The sequence below is a fragment of the Xiphophorus maculatus genome, chromosome 22 (genome assembly GCF_002775205.1).
Source record: "Xiphophorus maculatus strain JP 163 A chromosome 22, X_maculatus-5.0-male, whole genome shotgun sequence".
NCBI classification, from domain to species: domain Eukaryota; kingdom Metazoa; phylum Chordata; class Actinopteri; order Cyprinodontiformes; family Poeciliidae; genus Xiphophorus; species Xiphophorus maculatus.
This window is the reverse complement of record NC_036464.1, coordinates 1,262,522-1,281,792: the sequence shown is the minus strand read 5'-3', so window position 1 is coordinate 1,281,792 and position 19,271 is coordinate 1,262,522. Positions and strand designations below refer to the sequence as shown.

The window sequence follows — 19,271 nt, the reverse complement described above, 5'->3', positions numbered from 1 at the left end:
AACTTGTAAAATAAAACAGTGTGCTTGCAGACCTTTTGAAAACAACTTTTAGTTCAGTTTTAGCAGTGAGTCTTTTGAGTCAATCAGCTTCCTCCATCTTGACTGAACCCCACTTTCATGCCTAAACACTAACCTCCTGCTGCTATTATCACAGTATTTTTCAGTGGAAATATTGCTATTATGGTGACTTTTTTCGCCCTCTTAAAGTTTTTGGTCTTTGAGAGGGCGAACTTTCATTTTTATGCCATTATCAATATATTATCAGCTTTTTTCAGGATCCTGAAAGTGTCTGAGATATTTAGGATGTTCTTCACTGTTTTGTTTAATATTTTAATAAAACTTGAGTTTCTGTGGCATCCCCAGCCGTCCTCCCGCTGCACCACGCCCGGCCTATCAGCAGCCTCCCTGGCCTCGCTGGGCGGGACGTCGTCACGGCGAGGGAGCACAGACACCGGTAGCATCTACGACCCTGACACGAGTCTGAGTGAACTGCGGGTAAGACGCTAACTGTCTCACCTTCTCAACATGACCACATATGTTTCCACTCATCTCTTCAGATCTCTGAAACACTACATGTATGTTCCTCCTCCCTACAAACAACTCGTTTCTTGGTAGCGTTTCCCCCTGTGAGCATGGGACGACTCGACGTCTGCGAAGCTGTCCCTTTAAATCTGGCTTTTGATGTTTACATCAGCTGGACTGTCTGTGAACGGCTGAATGGATGCTTTCTGTTTGCTTTTCACCCCAACCGTTCCTTCGTGTGCTCTGCAGGATATCTATGAGCTAAAGGACCAGATTCAGGATGTAGAGGGGCGGTACATGCAGGGGCTTAAAGAGCTGAAGGTAGAGGGGCTGGAGCTCAAAGCATGTCTTCTCCCACTCCTCTGGCATCACTAACCTCTCCTACCTCTCAGTCTGTGCTGTGTGGTGAACCTCTACTGCATGGGCTTGCATCACTTCCTGTTTTGATATGACACTGTGGCTTTAACTAGCTCCACCTGCAGTCTGATGGGAGTCTTGCATCCCTGGCTGCTGTTGGCATGATTCAGCAAGATGAAACACTTTCTATCTAGTGATAAGAGTTTACTAACAGCCTGGTTACCGACTGTTCCTGGCAGAGTTTGATACTTTAACTGTCCTGTTTCCTGGAAAACTTCCATCTTCTCTCTTTCAGGTTCGGTTTTCACCACACCACCTTGTTTCACTTCTGAAAGTGATGCAATGCTCTTAACTGTGACTTCACTGGACCTTTCTTCACATATGGCTCACAAATGACTTGTTTAGAAAATGCAAGCACAGCTGCTGGTCGTTTTCCCCTTTTTCCATTTTCTACCTCTGTTTATGTTGGTTTTACACAACTTTATTCTGGTAGGGACCAGATCTGATTATTTCTGCTTTTCCAGATGTTGATTTTAAAGTATTTTCTGAGGTCAAAATGTAGCTGCTGTGTCCATAGCAACAGAAATCCACCACACCTGAATAAAAATGCTGAATTACCTTCTTGTCATATCATCAAGTTCTGCAAAGGCATGTTCATTACATTGACTTGATTCATGTTTGTAGGAGCAGGGATTCATCTAGAGCTGAAACCATTAATCGAATTAATCATGACTAATAGATTATTTAAACAATGATCAGTTTAGATTCATTTTTCTGCTTCTTCAGCCTCCAACAGGTTTTCATTCATTATCGGCGTGTTTTGGGCTTCTTCCACCTTCCCATCACAGCATAATGCTGCCACCGTGTTTCACAGCATCAGTTTATCAGGAGCTGCTTTTCTTAGATTCGTCTTGATCGCCTGTATTTCAAGCTGGTCCAACCAGAATCCATGAAAATTAAGTTTTAACGTCAAATCTTTAGAAAATTTACACTTAGACCTTAGAGATTTTTGATGCTCCATTATTCATCAAAACACTTGCAGGTAGGAAATATCAATTGAATGCATGTAAAATGGACACAAGGGGTTAGAAAATGGAGGTGAAAATGGTAAAGGGGCAAATTGACATTAAATGCACAGAATCTGTTCTATACATAATCTCGCCCTGTGTGAACTGTTTGTCTACTTTAGGTCAAAAACTCGTTTCTTATGCTACTTATACACCTGTTGCATGTTAACCCAGCTTCTACATGAACTTCCTGCGTTTTACTCTTTAACCTGCTTCCTAACTTAAATCAGGAGTCGCTCACAGAGGTGGAGGAGAAGTACAAGAAAGCCATGGTGTCGAACGCACAGCTGGACAACGACAAAGGTAACCTGATCTACCAGGTGGACACGCTGAAGGACGTCGTGGAGGAGATGGAGGAGCAGATGGCCGAGATGAGGAGGGAGCTGGACGACAAGTCAAAGGTCAGTCGGGACGTCCAGCTTTTACCTTGTTTTCCTAAAGACGTCCAGAGTTAAAGTGTTGCTTGTTGTTTCAGGAACTAGAAAGACAGAAGCACACGTGTTCAGTCCTGCAGCACAAACAAGAAGAGCTGAAGGAGGGAATCCGCCAGAGAGACGAGCTCATAGAGGTACGCTGCAGAGAAACGTCTGATCAGGGTTCTCTGGAACTGGAACTTCTTCCCCTTTCTGCTCCATTTGACTCCTCCTTTCTCCTGTTTCTGCCTCTGTGTCTCTCCGGCCTTCTGCACATGTAGCCGGGTCTCTAGAAAAACTAATATCAACGCCACATCACTTAAAAAACATGGGATCGGTTTCAGAAACATTTTCATCCACATTAATCTGCACTAATCCGCCCCTGAGCGTTGATCTAAACATGCCACACCCATAGGGGGCAGTGTGGTACTAAACTAAAACCTGTCGGCCAATCAGATTGTTTCTAAAAAACCATGACTTCCTGTTAAGAGTGAAACCTGGAGCCAGGACAGATCAGGGTTTGTACAGCTGATAGAAATCCTTGAAAATGCTTGAATTTCATTTAGGTGTTTTCAAGGTTTTGATTTCTGTATAAAGTCCTTGAAAGTGCTTGATATTAAAACTGCACAGTTTTGTAATAAAGTTAAATCTAATGTTGGATTAAAAATCTGAATTTGGAAAACCAGATATTTCCATACACCTAATTAAAAGGTCAATTTTTGTTCAGAACTACCAAAGTTATTTCTATGTGCCAAATGCCACAAACATTAGCAAGAACATTATTTAACTTTTCTTTATTCAACCACTTAATTTGAGCCGGAAGATCATTTACCTTAACACAATTTGTTTGGATTATTTCAGTGTGATGAATATTTATTATTCCTAATGGTTCAATGACTTATTGATCATTTTATATTTTATATGTTAAACTATGTTTAACATATAAATTTTTGTTAAATGAATGTTTTGTTCTCAGATCAGTCAGGTGTACAGGATGTGTTGGAAAGACATTTCAAAATATATTTTTGTTATATTTTAGTTCATCTGTCCCTGCTGTAGATTGTAGAATACTACCGTAAAATGAGTAATAATAACAGTATTAAATTATTTTTCAGTTCATTTATATTGTTTGTATCTCCAATGTGTAGTGCTGGAAAAGTTTGAAAATTTACCTTTAAAATGTTCTTGAATTTTACTGTGGGAAAAGTGTACAAACTATTAGAATATTAAGATATTCTAATATGCTAAACAGCATTTATTGGGAATTATCTCAAAGCAAATATGTGGATATATTGGTGCGTTATTTGTCCCTCTAAATCTCCATTTTCCCACCTACACACACAGAGTTTTCTCAAATCTCCACTTTGGTCAGTGTTTTCATAAATAATCATTAATTAAACAGATTTTTTGTGTGGATAAACAAAACACATCAATATATGTTAGTTTTCCCAGATATCGGCTGTGTATGGACTAGGCCTCAGTGTTTTCATTTCACCTCTGCTCCACTGAACGTCTCCTGTTCTCCCTGCTGTTGTCTCGTCGTTGCTGGATGCCGCTCCAGGAGAGCCAGCGAATGCAGTCTAAGTTAGACGACCTCACCAGAGAGGTGTTTGACCTGCAGGAAACCATAAACTGGAAGGACAAAAAGATGGCGGTAGGAGGGCTGCTGTGACAGACAGCATGATGGAAACCCTCAGACCTGCTTACATGTACAGTCTGGGGTTTTGCATGTCATAACGGCGGTTAAATCTGCTGACTGGCTGGAGGCTTGAGGTGACATCACTGATCTTAGATCCTCCAGCATGACAGGCATGTTCCACCTGTGCATTACTACAGCCGTTACATCATGAAGCGCCTCACTTCCTTTTAATCTGAACCCTTTTACTTTACATGCATTGCTGTAAGGATGCACTCTGCTTAGGATTTCTCTCATTTTGACACAATGTGACCATAAACTTCACTGCATTTAATAAGGCCTTTCAGGAGAGAACAACACTAATTAGTGCAGATTTGTAAACTGGAAGGAAGCACTGCATGTTTTAATTTTTTTACACATTAAAATGTAAAAAAGTGTGGATTTTTTTGTCTGGGCTTTGACTAGGCCATTAGTAATGAAAGTGATATTTATTGCTGCTTTGTAGCAATAAATATCATCATAAGTGGTGCTTCACCCACTTATAATGATTTGAATTTAGGAGCAGAAAATACCCCGGTGTTTTTGTCCCTGCTTGGCTTCTCATGGTTTTCTTCATGGACTTTATGAATCCCTGCAGCTCCTCCAGAGTCACCTTGGCCTCTTGGCTGCTTTAGATGGACGTCCATGTCTTCATATGTTTCCAGTTTGTCCATGTTCTCTCCCTGATCAGAGGATGTATTGAACACTTCAGTTATGCAGCACTTGTTTTGGTTTTTCACACCAAAATCCTGATTAAAATACTATAAATTTGCCAAAATGGCGGCGTGTCTGCATGTGATTTTGCTCCTGTCTGTCTCCATCCCTCTGCATGTGGTGCTGTGCTGCATGTCTGTCCAGACATATGTCCAACTTTCTCCTCGTCTCCTCTCTTGTCTTCTCTCGTATGGCCAGGCCCTAGAGAGGCAGAAAGAATACTTTGATTGCATTAGGAATGAGAGGGACGAGCTCAGAGATGAGCTCGCCGACATCAAAGGGAAGTCCAGAGGTACAGAGGTAGGTTCATAGGCCGGCCGCCAGGTCAAGGGTCAAACCAAACCTCTGCTTCCATCCATTTGTTTGCAGCTCTTCTCTTTCTGGTTTCTTATTCCTCCAAATGTGCTGATTTTGTTCAACTTCTGGTTTCAGTTTGATCTTTATTCTCCTGGTAAAAACATGCAAAACTGTCTGTAATTGCTGTAGCTTAATCTGACACTGAAAAATATTTTAATTTAAATAAATTTAAGTTTACAAAAATGTTATTGAACAAATGCATCTGTTTCCTCATCGGTGTTTTTTTTAAATAATCTGTTTCAGAAACATGGCCTGGTGATAATCCCAGACGGGACGCCCAACGGAGACGTCAACCACGAACCTCTTCCCTCAGGAATCACCCTGGTAACCCAGGAGGCCGCCCAGGTGCTAGAGTCTGCAGGCGACGGCCCACTGGGTGAGTCACGCTACCAGTCACCTGTAGCAACGCTTTGTGAAGCCGCTGACCGTCGGTTGGTGCAATGTTTCCCCCCCGGTCCTGCAGATGTCAGGCTACGGAAGCTGGCGGACGAGAAGGACGAGCTTCTGGCTCAAATCAGGAAACTGAAGAACCAGCTGGAGGAGGAGAAGCAGAAACACTCCAAGGTGGACGGAGCGTTCCCAGAAGGGGAGAACATGGAGAACGGTACAGATCTGCACTTCATCGAGATGCAGAGTGAGCTCACTTCCTTCCATAACCACAACATGAGCCATAAAATAACGCTCTGCATGTCCAGCCTCATTGCTCCTCTCTTCATCCTCTTACAGGAGACGCCAACAGACAGATTAGTGAATACAAGTTCAAGCTTTCAAAGGCCGAACAAGAAATGGGTACAATGGAACAAAATGTAAGTTATCAGCCAATCAGATCGCTGTCTGATAGTTTTCCTTTGATCCACAAAGCTGCAGTGCATCGCTGTGTAACTATGGTAACATCTCTAGTAATGCTACAAAAAGTTAGCGGTACATCTATTAGCTTTATGCTAAATCCAATTAAAAATTCCATTCATTGCTAACAATAAGCCAAGGAATTAAAACACTTTTACTGTTTTTGTCATCATCAGTTTCTCAGATCAAAACTAGTCACATAAAATGCAGCATTTTTCAGTTAATGAATTTTTTATTGTGATCCGTTTAAATTCTCAAATATCTTTGACCTGTTGGAAAGACTTTAACTTTAATCGATTCATGTTTATTTTTAGTGGTAGAGACACTAAAACTAGGAAAATAATAATTATTATAATTATTGTAAATAGATCATAATTTCATCAGCTCAAGTAGATTATGTCTGATGCTAATCTGCATAATAGATGGAAATATGCAGTAAAGAAAAACAGAATAAAAAATAAATTCATGCATCAGAACAAAAAAAATCCTTTTAATCTAAACACATCAAGCAGCAACTTATTTGATGTCCATGATTTCGATGATGTAATGTTTGTTCAACTGCTGACTGTATGGTGTTTTATTTATGACTTTGTCATTTTGTATTTTCATTATGTAAAGCACTTTGAACTACTTCATTAATTCTACTTTAATACTTTTTTAAATTAGGTAAAAAAAATTTATTACTTTTTTCTCTTGTGAAACAATCCTTAGAAAATAACCTGAAAGTGTCTGAATCAACAGGAAACGGATTTAATCCAGGAAAAACCTGTTGGATGAATTTCTAATAGTTGGCATTAATAGTCATAAAAGTGTAGCGGTAAACATAAAGTAAGCGCTCCTGTGTGTGTGTGTGTGTGTGTGTGTGTGTGTGTGTGTGTGTGTGTGTGTGTGTGTGTGTGTGTGTGTGTGTGTGTTCAGATCAGCCGACTCGAAGGCCAGGTTGCCAGGTACAAGTCAGCAGCTGATAACTCAGAGAAAGTAGAAGACGAGCTCAAAGCCGAGAAACGGAAACTCCAGAGAGAAGTAATCTGATTACTCTGAGTTTTTCTGACGCGTCGCGACTGAATGCGTAACCTGTACTCTTCCTCCTCCTCTTCCTCATAGCTGCGCACGGCTCTGGATAAGATCGAGGAGATGGAAATGACCAACAGCCACCTGGTGAAGCGCCTGGAGAAGATGAAGGCCAACCGGAACGCCCTGTTGTCCCAGCAGTGAGGCCGGCGCCGTGACCTCTGACCTCCCACTGCCACACTGCGCCTGAAGCTCACGCTGCTCTCAGCTGCAACGCCTGGAGACGTGTAGCTAACCAAAACACTTCCAATCTTGTAGCAGAGGGAAACAAATCTGAACGTTTTTTGTTGTTCTTTTTGGTAAAGTTGGGATTTGGTCCGGCTCTTCTGGAGGAACGACTGGGAAACCAAACTGGTAGAACTGGGAGATGCAGCTGAGGAAAACCTCTGGTCACGTTTCCCCCTCTGGCCGGGTGCTTGGCTCTACTTTCTGACAGGTTGCATGAACGGGTCTAATGATGCTTTTAAACTTAAATCTACTTGCTGCTCCAGGCCTGCAGCTTCCCAGCTTCCCTTCACGCAGTGAAGTGCCTTTTTCACTTTAGGAGACACGGGGAGGGGGCTGCACCGCTCAGTGAATGAAATAATTGTTTGAACAGGTACGGTATGATGTATTTAAAATAATAAAACAACAGGGGTGCAGTCATGGTGTGAAAGTATATAGAAACAACTGTCTGCTGCAGTTTCTTTGAAATTTTTTCAAATATTTAAAGATTTCTGGAGAATAAATGTATGATTTACAGAGCTGTGTGCAACATCCTTTATTTGGATTTTATTAGTTTTATTAGTCTGCAGCCTTTTCTAATTCCACTGCTACGAAATAAAGTAATTTTCTAAATGTGTACCTCATAAAATGTTTTATTGTGAAAGGTAACAAAATTGAACTAAAATTTGTTTTCAGATTTTAGAGAAAAATGAATCCTCTATTACAATAAAAAAAACTAGTAGAAGGAGGTGAGTCATTGTATAAATATGGAAAGATCTAGTTTAAAGTTCGTTGCTTTTAAAATCCTGAAGATATTAAAGTCAGATTTTATAGAAGAACTCCTAAACTGACCATTTCTTCTTGCATTAGAAACATTTCCTTTCTGGCTTTGGAAGAGTCGCAGGTTGCAGCAAAACAACAAGAGGAAAGTCAGGTTGTTGTCATGGCGAAGAGGTAGTTTGAACCGTGAAAAGTATTTTTACAGGACAGAGTTTAATCAACACAGTCTGATGAGCCTGAGTAAATATGACCAGCAGCGCCCTCTGCTGGATGGCGGCCAAACTGCATTAAAAAGTAGGAACTCATTTTAATCTAGTAAACCATTAAGACTTACGACATAATCATAAGTCGATTAATTGTTTGCATCCATACTTGACAGGCTTCCATTTAACTCCTCCAAGCAGCTCAGTCTTCCTGTGTTTAGTTTGGTATGAATGTATTTACAGAAGAAAAGATTCACGTATAAAAGAGCAGCAGCAGCATCTGGGTCTTCAGCAGCGCTCAAACACCTTGTAGAGGTCGGGCAGGTTGGCGATCTGCAGCGCGGTGCCGTCCTCGCTGAAGCTTTTCGGGGGACTGAAGAGAGTTCGGAAAGCTTTGAACAGAACGTGTTCCACATTCCAGCGCCAGGAATTCCCGTCTGATTCCTGAAACATGATGGCCATTTAAGAATAAACACGGTGAGTTCTCAAGTTTTTATTGTGTCAGAATTGTTTATGCACAATTAGTCAAATCTAATGTTAAACCTTAAATCTACCAAGTAAATTTGGGACAGGCTTTCAGTGTGGATAAAGTGGTAAAGGTTAGTGTAACTATAACAAGAAATAAACAGGATTATTTTAATATACTTACAACATAATTGACATACACCTTAAAATGTTTGGTTATTTGTATTTTGACATAGATTGACTCAAAATTCTGAGAAAAAGTCGGAATTATAAAGTTAAAAGTACAATTCTGAAAGTCAGAAAAGTCAAAATTTTAGAATTATGAGAGAAAGTCAAGATTTAAGTTTAAAATCAGAATTTTTCAATGAATTTTTTTTTGTTGGCCTTAATCGTCTTCCGTATGTTCAGGCTGGACCTACTCACCGGCTCGTCGCCCGGCTCGGCCTCCAGGACGAACTGCTTCCTGATGGAGTAGAAGGCGCTGCACTCCTTGCTGAAGTCTCGGAAGCATTCCTTCTCGTTGTCCCAGTTCACCTGCAGGCGGAAACCGTCAGAAACTTTTCCTGAAACGCCTCCAGGAAGGAACAGCGCTGCCCTCACCTCGGTGGCGAGGCGCAGGATGAACAAGGGCAGGCCTTCCATGATGGGCGTGTATTTATCCAGGAGCATAGGCAGCCCCGTCAGGTTCCCTTCCTGGAAGACATCGCTTCAGTTTAGTCACTCGTCTCCTGTGGAAGAAAAGCTTTTTGATCAGACGGGCCTCGGCCGGCTGACCTGATCGATCTCCATGGAGAAATAATCCCCCAGCATTTCTGCCTTCTTCTTCAGGAAGTCCACGATGTACTGAGCCAGGCCCTCCTTCGGCCCGTCTTCCTCCGTCCAGCCGCTCTCTGCCGAGTCCAGCGCCAGCATGGCCAGGTCGTACAGCGGTGCCGGCGTCTGGTAAACATCACCGTCAGTAAAGGTTCTGATTGGTTCTGATCCGTCAGTAAAGGTTCTGATTGGTTCTGATCCGTCAGTAAAGGTTCTGAGTGGTTCTGATCCGTCAGTAAAGGTTCTGATTGGTTCTGATCCGTCAGTAAAGGTTCTGATTGGTTCTGATCCGTCAGTAAAGGTTCTGAGTGGTTCAGACTCGACTTACAGACAGTCTGAGGACGCCGAAGTTCCCAAAGTCAAAGATGAGAATTTGGTAGAAAAGCTCCCGACTGCAACACAAACAAAGGAGTTTTCTTTAAGTAAAATCTGAAAAGTGTGGCATGCTGTCATTTTTTGACCCACTGAGTCATCACTATGTAGCATTAATTAAAGGTGCTACTCTTTGTAAAAACATATATTTTCAGGTCTTCCATGGATTCTCAATTAAATTTAGCCTGGACTTTGACTAGGCCACTCTGATTCTCTGCCCTCGTTTGAAGTTATTTGCTGGTTTTCTTTCATGAATGTGCTGTATTCACCTCCATCCATTATACAATCAAGTTTTATTAGCTTCGTTGACACTGACGATGAAAAGCTTCCCCACATCATGATGCTACCACCACCATGTTTCATCATAGGGCCTGTGTGTTCAGCACAAGGTTTTTATTTAGTTTTGACTTCAAATGTTCAATTCTGTTTTAATTTTCAGTAGTTTTAACTATTTGTTTGCTAATAAATTAACAACCAAACATTCCAGACGAATATAAAACATATCTGGCAGAGTCATAACTTTATGTCTATCATTTTGAGGAAAGAAATTAATTTAATACAATTTGGAATTAGGATGTAATATGAAATGTGAAAACTTTCTAGATGCAATGAACTTTTATTTGTTCTGCTTTTGACCCTAACACTGAACACAATGATGATAAAACTCAAACTTCACCTCCGCTCTTACTCTTCATGATAAATAAACACTGCTAGACTAACTAGCTGACATCCGTGGGAAATTGGATTATATTTAGTGGCATCAGAGTAAACGGGGCTGGATAACATGTAATCCTGACCGTTTGTGGTTGTAAGGTGACTGAGTGTGTGTGCAGTGCGCTCCTTCCTGCTGTCCTGACCTGAGTGTGGTTGTGTTGAGCAGGTAGAGCTTAGTGTGATGCTGGATCAGACTCCACTGCGGATCCACGCAGCCAACGAACGAGTGTTTCTGCAGCATCTCCTGCAGACCTGCAGAAAACACACAGAACCCGGATCAGGACCAGAGAAACGGTTCAGCTCAAAGAGCTTTACATCACAGAAACATGAAAACCTGGTAAATCATCTAAATCATCAATACATGTTGAATATTTTGGTCAATGTTTTACAATGATTCAAAAGCAACTCTAACCAGGTGGGTTTTTAGTCTAGAATCAAAGGAACTCAGTGTTTCGGCTGTTTTGCAGTTCCTGATCTTTAGTTTCCAGCTGTAATAACTGAAGCTGTGACTCTAGATGAGCTTCAGGTCCAAAGCTAATAACTTCAGTTTTGTTTCTGTTCAGACGGAGAAAGTTACGGCACATCCATTTCTACCACCGCAGCTTTTTAGGAGGAAGTTGAACACTCTGTTTGTTTGGTGAGGTCACGTTGGCATGGCAACAGGATAGTCAGGGTTTCTATTTATGACCTGAAAGCAGGATATGACGGAGGCTGGAGTTGTGTAAGGCGAGTTCTGCCCTGGAGGACGGCTCTGTCGGTGCAGGCCTGGTGGAAACAGTAAAACTGCTGCAGGACGGCAGAGACGCTAAGCTATGCTAAGCTAAGCTAAGCTACCTCTGTGTGTGTTCTCTGTGATCTCTGTTCTCAGATCCTTGATGCTGGTCAGTTTGATCACCCTTCTCTTGGGCGTGGCGGCAGCCGTCAACCCCTCCTCCTCCTCCTCTTCATCCTCCTCGTCTCTGGGTCGCTTCCTATGAAAACAAACATTTCAGCCACTAGAGGGCGAAAGAGTTCCACGATTTGAGATGAAATGCTGCGTTAGACCTATAAAATGAGTCAGGATGTCATAAATAACAGCAGAAGAGCCCAACGGGCCGCCTGCAGGACAAAGACGTCCTTCATGAGACATTAAACTCTGTCCTCTCCTTCCTGCTGGCTCAGCCGACTCGCTCTCTGCAGGTCGCTGTTCAGACTTGTTCCAGTCGTTCCTGATCCAACTTGCTTTTCCCCGAGCTGCTGTCATTCACGCTATGACTAAATCAAAAACCTGCCAGAAGGGGTTTTTCCCCCTTTTCAAAAAAATATAAAAATAAATCAGCAAAGGAAAATGTTGCACCCTTGGAAGCAGGAACTGCACTCGGGGGAATCTACAGGAAGTTTTCCATTACTTTGAATACAACTGAACTCAACTTGGAAAAGTTACAGGAATTTTTTTCTCTGTTTGCACCGATATGAAAATCTGGGTCAAAAACCGATATTTACCAATATTTTGTACATTTTTCTACCCTTTCACGTCAGTAAAAGACAACACCACTGCTGACGTTGCTTCTCTGCTTCACACCAAACCCATATAATCTGTATTTTTTAGTCCTAATGCATAATTGTGACTTTATTGCCAATTTTCTGAAAAAAAAAAAAAAAAGTATTGGGTGTAAGTGATGCTACCTCCCACCTGCAGGTGGCAGGATGATGATGTGAGTGATGATGTGGAGTACCAAAACGTCACATTTACCGTCACAGTAACATGGTGAATGTGCAAATATTGGAAAATTCCTTGGAAATATTTCTAAAGAAGCGGCAAAAAAATCTGTGATATTATTGATTGCAAAGAAAAACTAATATCACAAAAACAATTTTAAAAAATTTACATTGTTGTTAATAACAACCTCTTTTTACATATTGGAATAAAAAACAAAGACTAAAATCCAAACTTTTTTCTGAGTTTTAGATCATTTCTAGACAGAAATCTTTGATCTTCTACCTCTGAGCCTCCTCAGCAGCGCGGCTGCGTTCCTCTTCACCTACTGGACCAGGTTCTTCCAGTGCAGCCTCCAGCATGTCTGCGTCATCCAGCTCCAGACTGTCCAGCTCAGAGGTCCTGGTTGCCACCAGCGACCCACTGGGACCGGCCGTCTCTGGGTCAGGGACTGGCTTCTCTTTCGGCTGCAGGAAGGCGTCCAGTTTCTGGGCGCGGCAATCGGTCCGGACCATCTGGTGGGCGTAGATGCGGTCGGCGGACTCAGAGGATCCAGAGGTTTTTACTTCAGAACCGCCAGACACAGACAGCTCCGGCAGCAACGTCTGGAAACCACAGAAGAAGAAGCTGAAACGACGTGAGGGGGAGCTGAGAGGCAGACGGCAGTCGGAGTCGGGTCACACCTGAGTGAAGTACGTCCGGGAAGAGTTGGAGCCCAGCAGTTTGCTCTCGATGTGCTTCTGAACGCTCTCCATCACGCTGTCCTCATGCAGGAAGTGCACTTCGTGTTTGGTGGGGTGAACGTTCACGTCGACGTTCTGCGGAGAGATTTCCAGGCTGAGGAGAAAACATCACAGGAATTTACAGCGTCATCCATGTTTTACTTTAAACCTGGGCAAAATGTGGAAGCAGCAAAAAAAGGTCAACATTTCCTTTGAAATAAATGCACCTTCAGCGTCTCATTTATATTTTCCTTTAATATTCATCTTTAATAGCTAACCCATAATCTTCTGTTTCCTTGGAGGATAAACCTGATGTGACACACTGCTCAAAGGTGAGACAGAAAACCACTGCTAACTTAAACTTGTCCATATTTACAATCAGAACTTCAAACATCTGGATCTGTGACCACAGCTGGACCAGAACCCGGGTTAACCTTCACTCACAGGGAGCAGGATGGGAGGAAACGCTAAAAACTGAAAACCGCTGCGTCTTGGAGACGCAGTGTCTCCATAACAAATATTAGATGCTATCTGAAAGCTAACTATTTGTTTGGGAGGAAAGCCAGAAAAGGTTTTATTTCATCAACAGCGTTTCTACAGACTAATTTAATGAATGTGACAAAAAAACTCCTCATAACTACGGCTTGGTTCGGTGGAGGACCCATGATGCTGTGGGTCAGGGAACTAAAACATTTCAAATAGTTCTGGCTTCCTCTCTTTCTCATCTCAGTTTCCATCTGTCTGTGACCTTTAACCTCTTGATCAACATCTTTTGTGTCCGGTGTGATCAGCTGCTGCTGTTAGACTCTAAACATTACATCAGGATGATGATATGATAATATTAACAGCTGGATTTTATTAAGAAGCAGCTACTGCACACACAGACATCACCATGGCGACGGATGTAGTAGTTTTCCTACCTGAGGTAGAGGAAGGGATGTGAGTTTTTGGGGAGGTAGGCTGCGTAAACCGTTTCCACGGCTTTCTTCAGAGCGCTGGACTCCACCAGCCGGTCTGAAAGAGACAAAGGACAACCTGTAGTGAAAATGACGCCGTGCGGACGCAGTGAGCGTGGCGCGTTACCACGGCAACGTACGGTTGATGAACAGAACCAGGATGCATCGCTTCATGGAGTAGTTGGCGTTGGAGACGAAGCCCTTCAGGGTGAAGGCCAGTTTCTGGTCCTGGCAGCCGACTTCGATCAGCTCCCTGTGGACACGGACACAGAGGACACACCAGGGACACAGCAAGGTGAGACAGGGGACACACCAGGGCCCAGAGGGGACACACAGGACAACCGAGTCCACTGGGCACCAGATCTACCTGCTGACCGGGTTTCCGAAGACGCTGCGGATGTTGTCCACAATGGACGCGTTAGGAAGCGTCCTCACGTCCGCCACCGTCTCTCCTTGCTGCCAAAAGACAAATTTACCATTTAAACCTGCAGCTGATTTCCTTTAAAAATTAAAAAAAAAAAGAAAGATAGAAAGTTTTACCTTTTTGACTGAGAAGCTTTTTCCTGAATTGTGAATAGCGTACCTTTAAAGAGACAGAGCAGGACCAGATATGAAACATTTGGTCATAAGGAGCAGAAATGGTTGAGGTTTGAGTCCAGACCTGCTGACCACGTCCACGATCCTGGAGTATTCATCTGCCGGGCTCTTCAGGGCCTTCCTCCTGGTGGACACGTTATAGAAAAGGTCCTCCACCTGCGGGGACAACAGCAACGATTCATCAGAATCCAAACGGTTCATTTTCAGAGAGCTGATGTGCTGCAGGCAGGAACTCACCAGGATCTGGGTCCCCTGGTTCCCGGCGCAGGGCTTAGGAGGGCCCTTCAGTTTGCCATCGCTGTAGCTCGCTCTGAACAACAACATCATTAATACAGAACTAAAGTAGCAAATCTGAATGTGGCTTTCAATTTTTTAGAAAAGAAATTCTCAAAAGTGTGGCATGCTTTTACATTTGACTTTTAAAGACCTTAAGTACCAGTTTTCAGTCTCATTTGTTTGTTCTAACAAACTAAAACATAAATAAAAATGTCAACCATTGAATTTGTAACAGATATTTTTCAATGTTGGACCGGCAAGGAAGGAAGTAAAGGCATCTTGGGAAAGAAAAAGTAAAGAAAGGACACGATGAGGGAATAAAAGATGTCAGGACAAAAATAGGACATAGAGAATGAAAAGAGGAAAGATGTCAAAAAATGGAGCGAGATGCTAACGAGGTGTAACAAAGAGAAAGAAAGACGGAAGAAAGGAAAGACAGATGATATAAACAGAAGGCAGTAATCTAAGAAAAGCACATCCCTCCATTTCCTTCCACTAACACCCAGTGCAGTTTGTGTTTGTAATGTGGAAATACCTGTAAGCACACTTTGCATCAGCCGTCTTGGTTGTTATGGTAACATGAGCCACATGGCTGATACTGGCAAGAGCCTGCAAGAATGAGAAGAGACAAAACATTCAGCCAGAACACTGATGTGGCTCCTGAGCTGAGGGCCACAGGAGTCGTCACCTCTCCTCTGAACCCGTAGGTCGCAATCGCTGAAAGGTCCTCGAAGGTCTGCAGTTTGCTGGTGGTGAACCGCTCACAAACAATCTCCATGTCTTCTTTCTGTGGTGAGAAATGAGCATTTGGTTAATAATCATTTAGCTTTGTTAGCATATCCTTTACAACCTGTTTGAAAATCATTATACAAGTCCATGATGATTTGTGATATGAGCAATATTGTGGTATTTTTTTAAATATATATTTATATATGAACTCAGAAAATGTTCAAGAGATATAAATACTTTTGGAAGGAACAGGTGGCGGGGGGGCTGAAAGGGTGTTCCCCCCCTGGGCAGCATTCATGCTAGGGTCGCCTCTGCTCCAGCAGGCAGGACGCTATTACTCACCCTGATCCCGGTACCATTGTCCTGGATCTGAAGGAGCTTCAGGCCTCCGTCCTTCACCGTCACCTGGATGTTGGTGGCCTTTGCGTCCAAACTGGAACATTTACAAACAAACATCAATCATTATGAGTTGAACTCATTTACAGAACAGCAGCACATGTAGAATATGTAAACAGTAGCGGTTCGTGAACATTTCCAGTCTTCTGGTTGTCTATTACCCCCTACATAAATACTTTTATCATCACAAGTATATTAAAATACCAGTTTTCGATCATTTCTTTGACGGCGTTGGCAGGACGCTGGATAACTTCCCCCGCTGCGATCCTGTTGACAACAGTTTCATCGAGCCTCCGAATCACTCCCGCCATGTTTGTTTCTAGAAAACTGCTAGCAGTAGCTCAACCGCTGGAAATACCCATATATTTGACCGGGGAGACAAAACTGCAATGAATTATAATAAAAATACTACATTGTAGGACTTCCACATGATAGTGCTCTCACACTGAAAGAGGGAGAAAATAAAAACAATACGACGTCTTACTCTGACTCAAAAGATAAGAGAACGGCGAATGTCAAACTTATGTCTTTTAAAAATATATTAAAATGCAAAAAAACTTTAAAGTTTTTCTTCCACCTCAAAATTCAATTCTTGAAAGCTGACTTGGTGTTTTTTTTTTTACTTAATTTGGCGTGCTGGTTTGGTAAGTATACGCCGTTCTTGTGATGAAGTAATGCTCTTACGAAAAATAAACGATCTTTGATCAAGCGCGGGTTCCAACAAGAATCTTCTTCATTGGCAAATGTTTTGAGAAACTACTCACTTGCGCCACAGCGGCTAAAAAGTGTAATGAAACAAATGTTTCTAAAAAAAAAAAAAGATCAATCAAATCACCTTTAAAAAGGAAAAAATAAATAAATAACAATAATAATTTTAATAAATGGCATATAAAATATGAAACTTAAAACTAAGTAAGAAGACACCACCAACAAAAAACAAAAACAAAGAGCAAAGAAAAAAATCCAGGAGAACCAAACAAAGCTAAAACTTGGATAAAATTCGACAAATGGGTATGAAATAAAGACAAAATCATAGATATTCAATTAAAAACTGTTTATTATTATTATTTTATTATTATTAAAATTAAACATGAAAGTTTTTACCTGCCCTCATGTTGCTCCAAAGGTTAGTGATGTAATAAATGAGTCACACTGTTAGCTTTAGCTTCAGCTTTAGAAACCTACAGAAGATCTTAGTCAGCAGATGAGAAGGTGTGGAGGATTTACAATGTGAAGGCAAATCAGATTAAAAAGGTTGGACTAAAACAGTTAATACTTTTAAAACCAGTAAAATGACATCATGATTAATGTGACATTGACAATGACCACTGCAGATCTTTAAAGTTCATCCTCAGAGCCTAAATGCACAAAAACACATACATTTATTCCAACATGAATGTTATCCAAAAATAGAAAGAAAAAACACCTGAGGCAATATAATAAAGCAATCTGTCCAGTCAGTGTTTCATCTGTCTGGGCTCCTTTTAGACGGCCTTCACTCTAATCCTCCACTGTGTGCACAGCTGTCCAGATCACAGACGTGTCTTAATTTCCTCTGTGAGTTTCCATTTGAAATCACTGGTATCTGGAGTATTCGATTTGCGTAATTATAGTTTTTTTTAAATATAGATAATTTATTAGATTTATGTTTTTGAAGTGAACTCTGTTTTTGGCTCTTTTTCAGCTTTGACTTGAATTCAAACAGCAAATACCTACTGGTCTGGTATCTAGATGTCCAAATTATTACTAAATGTGTCATTATTAATGCAAATATAACTGAATTTAGCACAAAAAGAGATGCATGAATAATTTTTTACATATCTAATATAAATTAAAAGTTAACCAAAAATATGTTTGGATCCAGTGGCAGATTATGGTATTCCATGGTAGAGTGCATCATAGGAATTATGGCATATTTAAATAAATACTGAAATTTGAAGCTTCAATTTTAAATAATTGATTTAAATCTTTACGTATTCAGTTAAGTATTTGTCACATATAGATAATGTGATTAAAATGTCTTGATTTGTTTATTATATAACAGATAGGTAAGTGGACAGGCAGGCTTAGACAGGCTGGTTTATGCTTCATATGTTCCATGTTTTAATTATGTAACATTCATTTGTTTTGGTTTTTGTTGCTCAGAGAGATTGACCAAAGTTGAAACCAATGAGGTCATCTGGGAGTAAATGTCCTGGGAGCGGCGCTGTTTCAACACAGTGACCATAAAGAACAGCTTAATAACATTCATCTCCGCCCTCAGAACTGGGTGTTGTTCTGTCAGTCAGTGTCTTTGACCGAAATATCACATTTATTTCTTTTAATGTGTAAAAACATTCCCATGTTAAACCCACAGGATTACATTTTAAATGGCTTTAAAGCTTTAACCCAGCAGCTACTCAAAACCCATTAGCAATACCAGTAATTTATTTAGATATTCACACATTTATAAACCCAGTGGCACCAACAGGCGGTTATGAGCCAGAGGGGACACCAAACAATCTTTTTTTTTCCTAGTTGGTATTTTCTGTATTTAACAGATGTTGGAATCAAACTCACAACCTGTTACCTGCACTTATATTTAGCCTGTTAATGATTTGTTTCAGGCATGAGAAAAAATAACAAAAACAAAATAACATAAATAATTAAATGAATAAACCAAAACAAAGTAAGACAATCAAAACAGTTCAACAAAACCAAAAGAGTAACGTTTGTGTCTGCTTTTAAATTATTCTGACAAAGAATTTAGTCAAATTTATGATTCAGACGTTTCTCCACACATGAAACAACTGTGGAAATTATGTTGTGTGATAATATGTGGGCAAATGTGTTTTACATGTTATTAACACAAGATGGGACATGTGAAACATGTGGAAAACCACAATGTTTAATGTTTAATATTCAAAATGTGAAACACCTGTTTCTACATTCATAAAATTACAATAGTATTGAATAAAATTTAATTCAGGAACTTTATTACAAAATGAAACCTATTATCTACATTCATCACACAGATGGATGTTTGGAAGCTTTTATTTCTTTTAATTATGATGATTTTTCAGCTACAGCTAATAAAAACATAACATTTAACATTAGAATAATACATCAAAAAAATTAAAAACAGAAATGTGAGTTTAATGAAAAATATGCTAAATACTAGCTTTTGTTATTTTCAAAAGGTACTGACAAGCAAGACTCATGAGGACATAAATATTAATTTACTGAATATGACTTTCTATATGAACTATGTACATTTTCTAACATTTGAAACATATTTTGCAATACATTTTTTAACTGTGATTTTGGATTATATCACATTTAAAACA

General features: G+C 40.8%; 2 protein-coding genes across 9 annotated transcripts in view; one reads left to right on the top strand and one right to left on the bottom strand.

Moving 5' to 3' along the window:
- The window catches only part of lrrfip2 (LRR binding FLII interacting protein 2), a 29,243-nt gene extending 21,478 nt beyond the window's left edge, over window positions 1-7,765 (top strand). For 3 of the 8 annotated variants that reach the window (XM_023327231.1, XM_023327230.1, XM_023327227.1), the window contains 11 exons: window positions 364-495; window positions 772-843; window positions 2,177-2,347; window positions 2,422-2,514; window positions 3,921-4,013; window positions 4,947-5,048; window positions 5,349-5,481; window positions 5,569-5,739; window positions 5,832-5,911; window positions 6,870-6,974; window positions 7,056-7,765. In XM_023327231.1, coding sequence (XP_023182999.1) covers window positions 364-495; window positions 772-843; window positions 2,177-2,347; window positions 2,422-2,514; window positions 3,921-4,013; window positions 4,947-5,048; window positions 5,349-5,481; window positions 5,569-5,739; window positions 5,832-5,911; window positions 6,870-6,974; window positions 7,056-7,166 — 1,263 coding nt within the window. In that variant the 3' untranslated portion in view covers window positions 7,167-7,765. The remainder of the gene's footprint in view (window positions 1-363; window positions 496-771; window positions 844-2,176; window positions 2,348-2,421; window positions 2,515-3,920; window positions 4,014-4,946; window positions 5,049-5,348; window positions 5,482-5,568; window positions 5,740-5,831; window positions 5,912-6,869; window positions 6,975-7,055) is intronic. The other 5 variants (XM_023327232.1, XM_023327228.1, XM_005795202.3 and 2 more) reach the window with 3 other exon arrangements.
- A 2-nt stretch (window positions 7,766-7,767) lies between these two features.
- mlh1 (mutL homolog 1) lies at window positions 7,768-16,256 on the bottom strand. Its single transcript, XM_005795201.2, has 19 exons — window positions 16,150-16,256; window positions 15,892-15,982; window positions 15,509-15,607; window positions 15,356-15,429; window positions 14,782-14,854; window positions 14,609-14,700; window positions 14,488-14,530; window positions 14,315-14,403; window positions 14,088-14,200; window positions 13,912-14,005; window positions 12,953-13,106; window positions 12,555-12,874; window positions 11,408-11,544; window positions 10,717-10,825; window positions 9,816-9,879; window positions 9,449-9,613; window positions 9,275-9,367; window positions 9,098-9,208; window positions 7,768-8,653 (listed from the first exon to the last, which is right to left on the bottom strand). Exons 1-19 carry the CDS (start codon window positions 16,254-16,256, stop codon window positions 8,498-8,500), a joined length of 2,184 nt encoding a protein of 727 aa, XP_005795258.1. The 3' UTR covers window positions 7,768-8,497.
- Window positions 16,257-19,271: the final 3,015 nt, after the last annotated feature.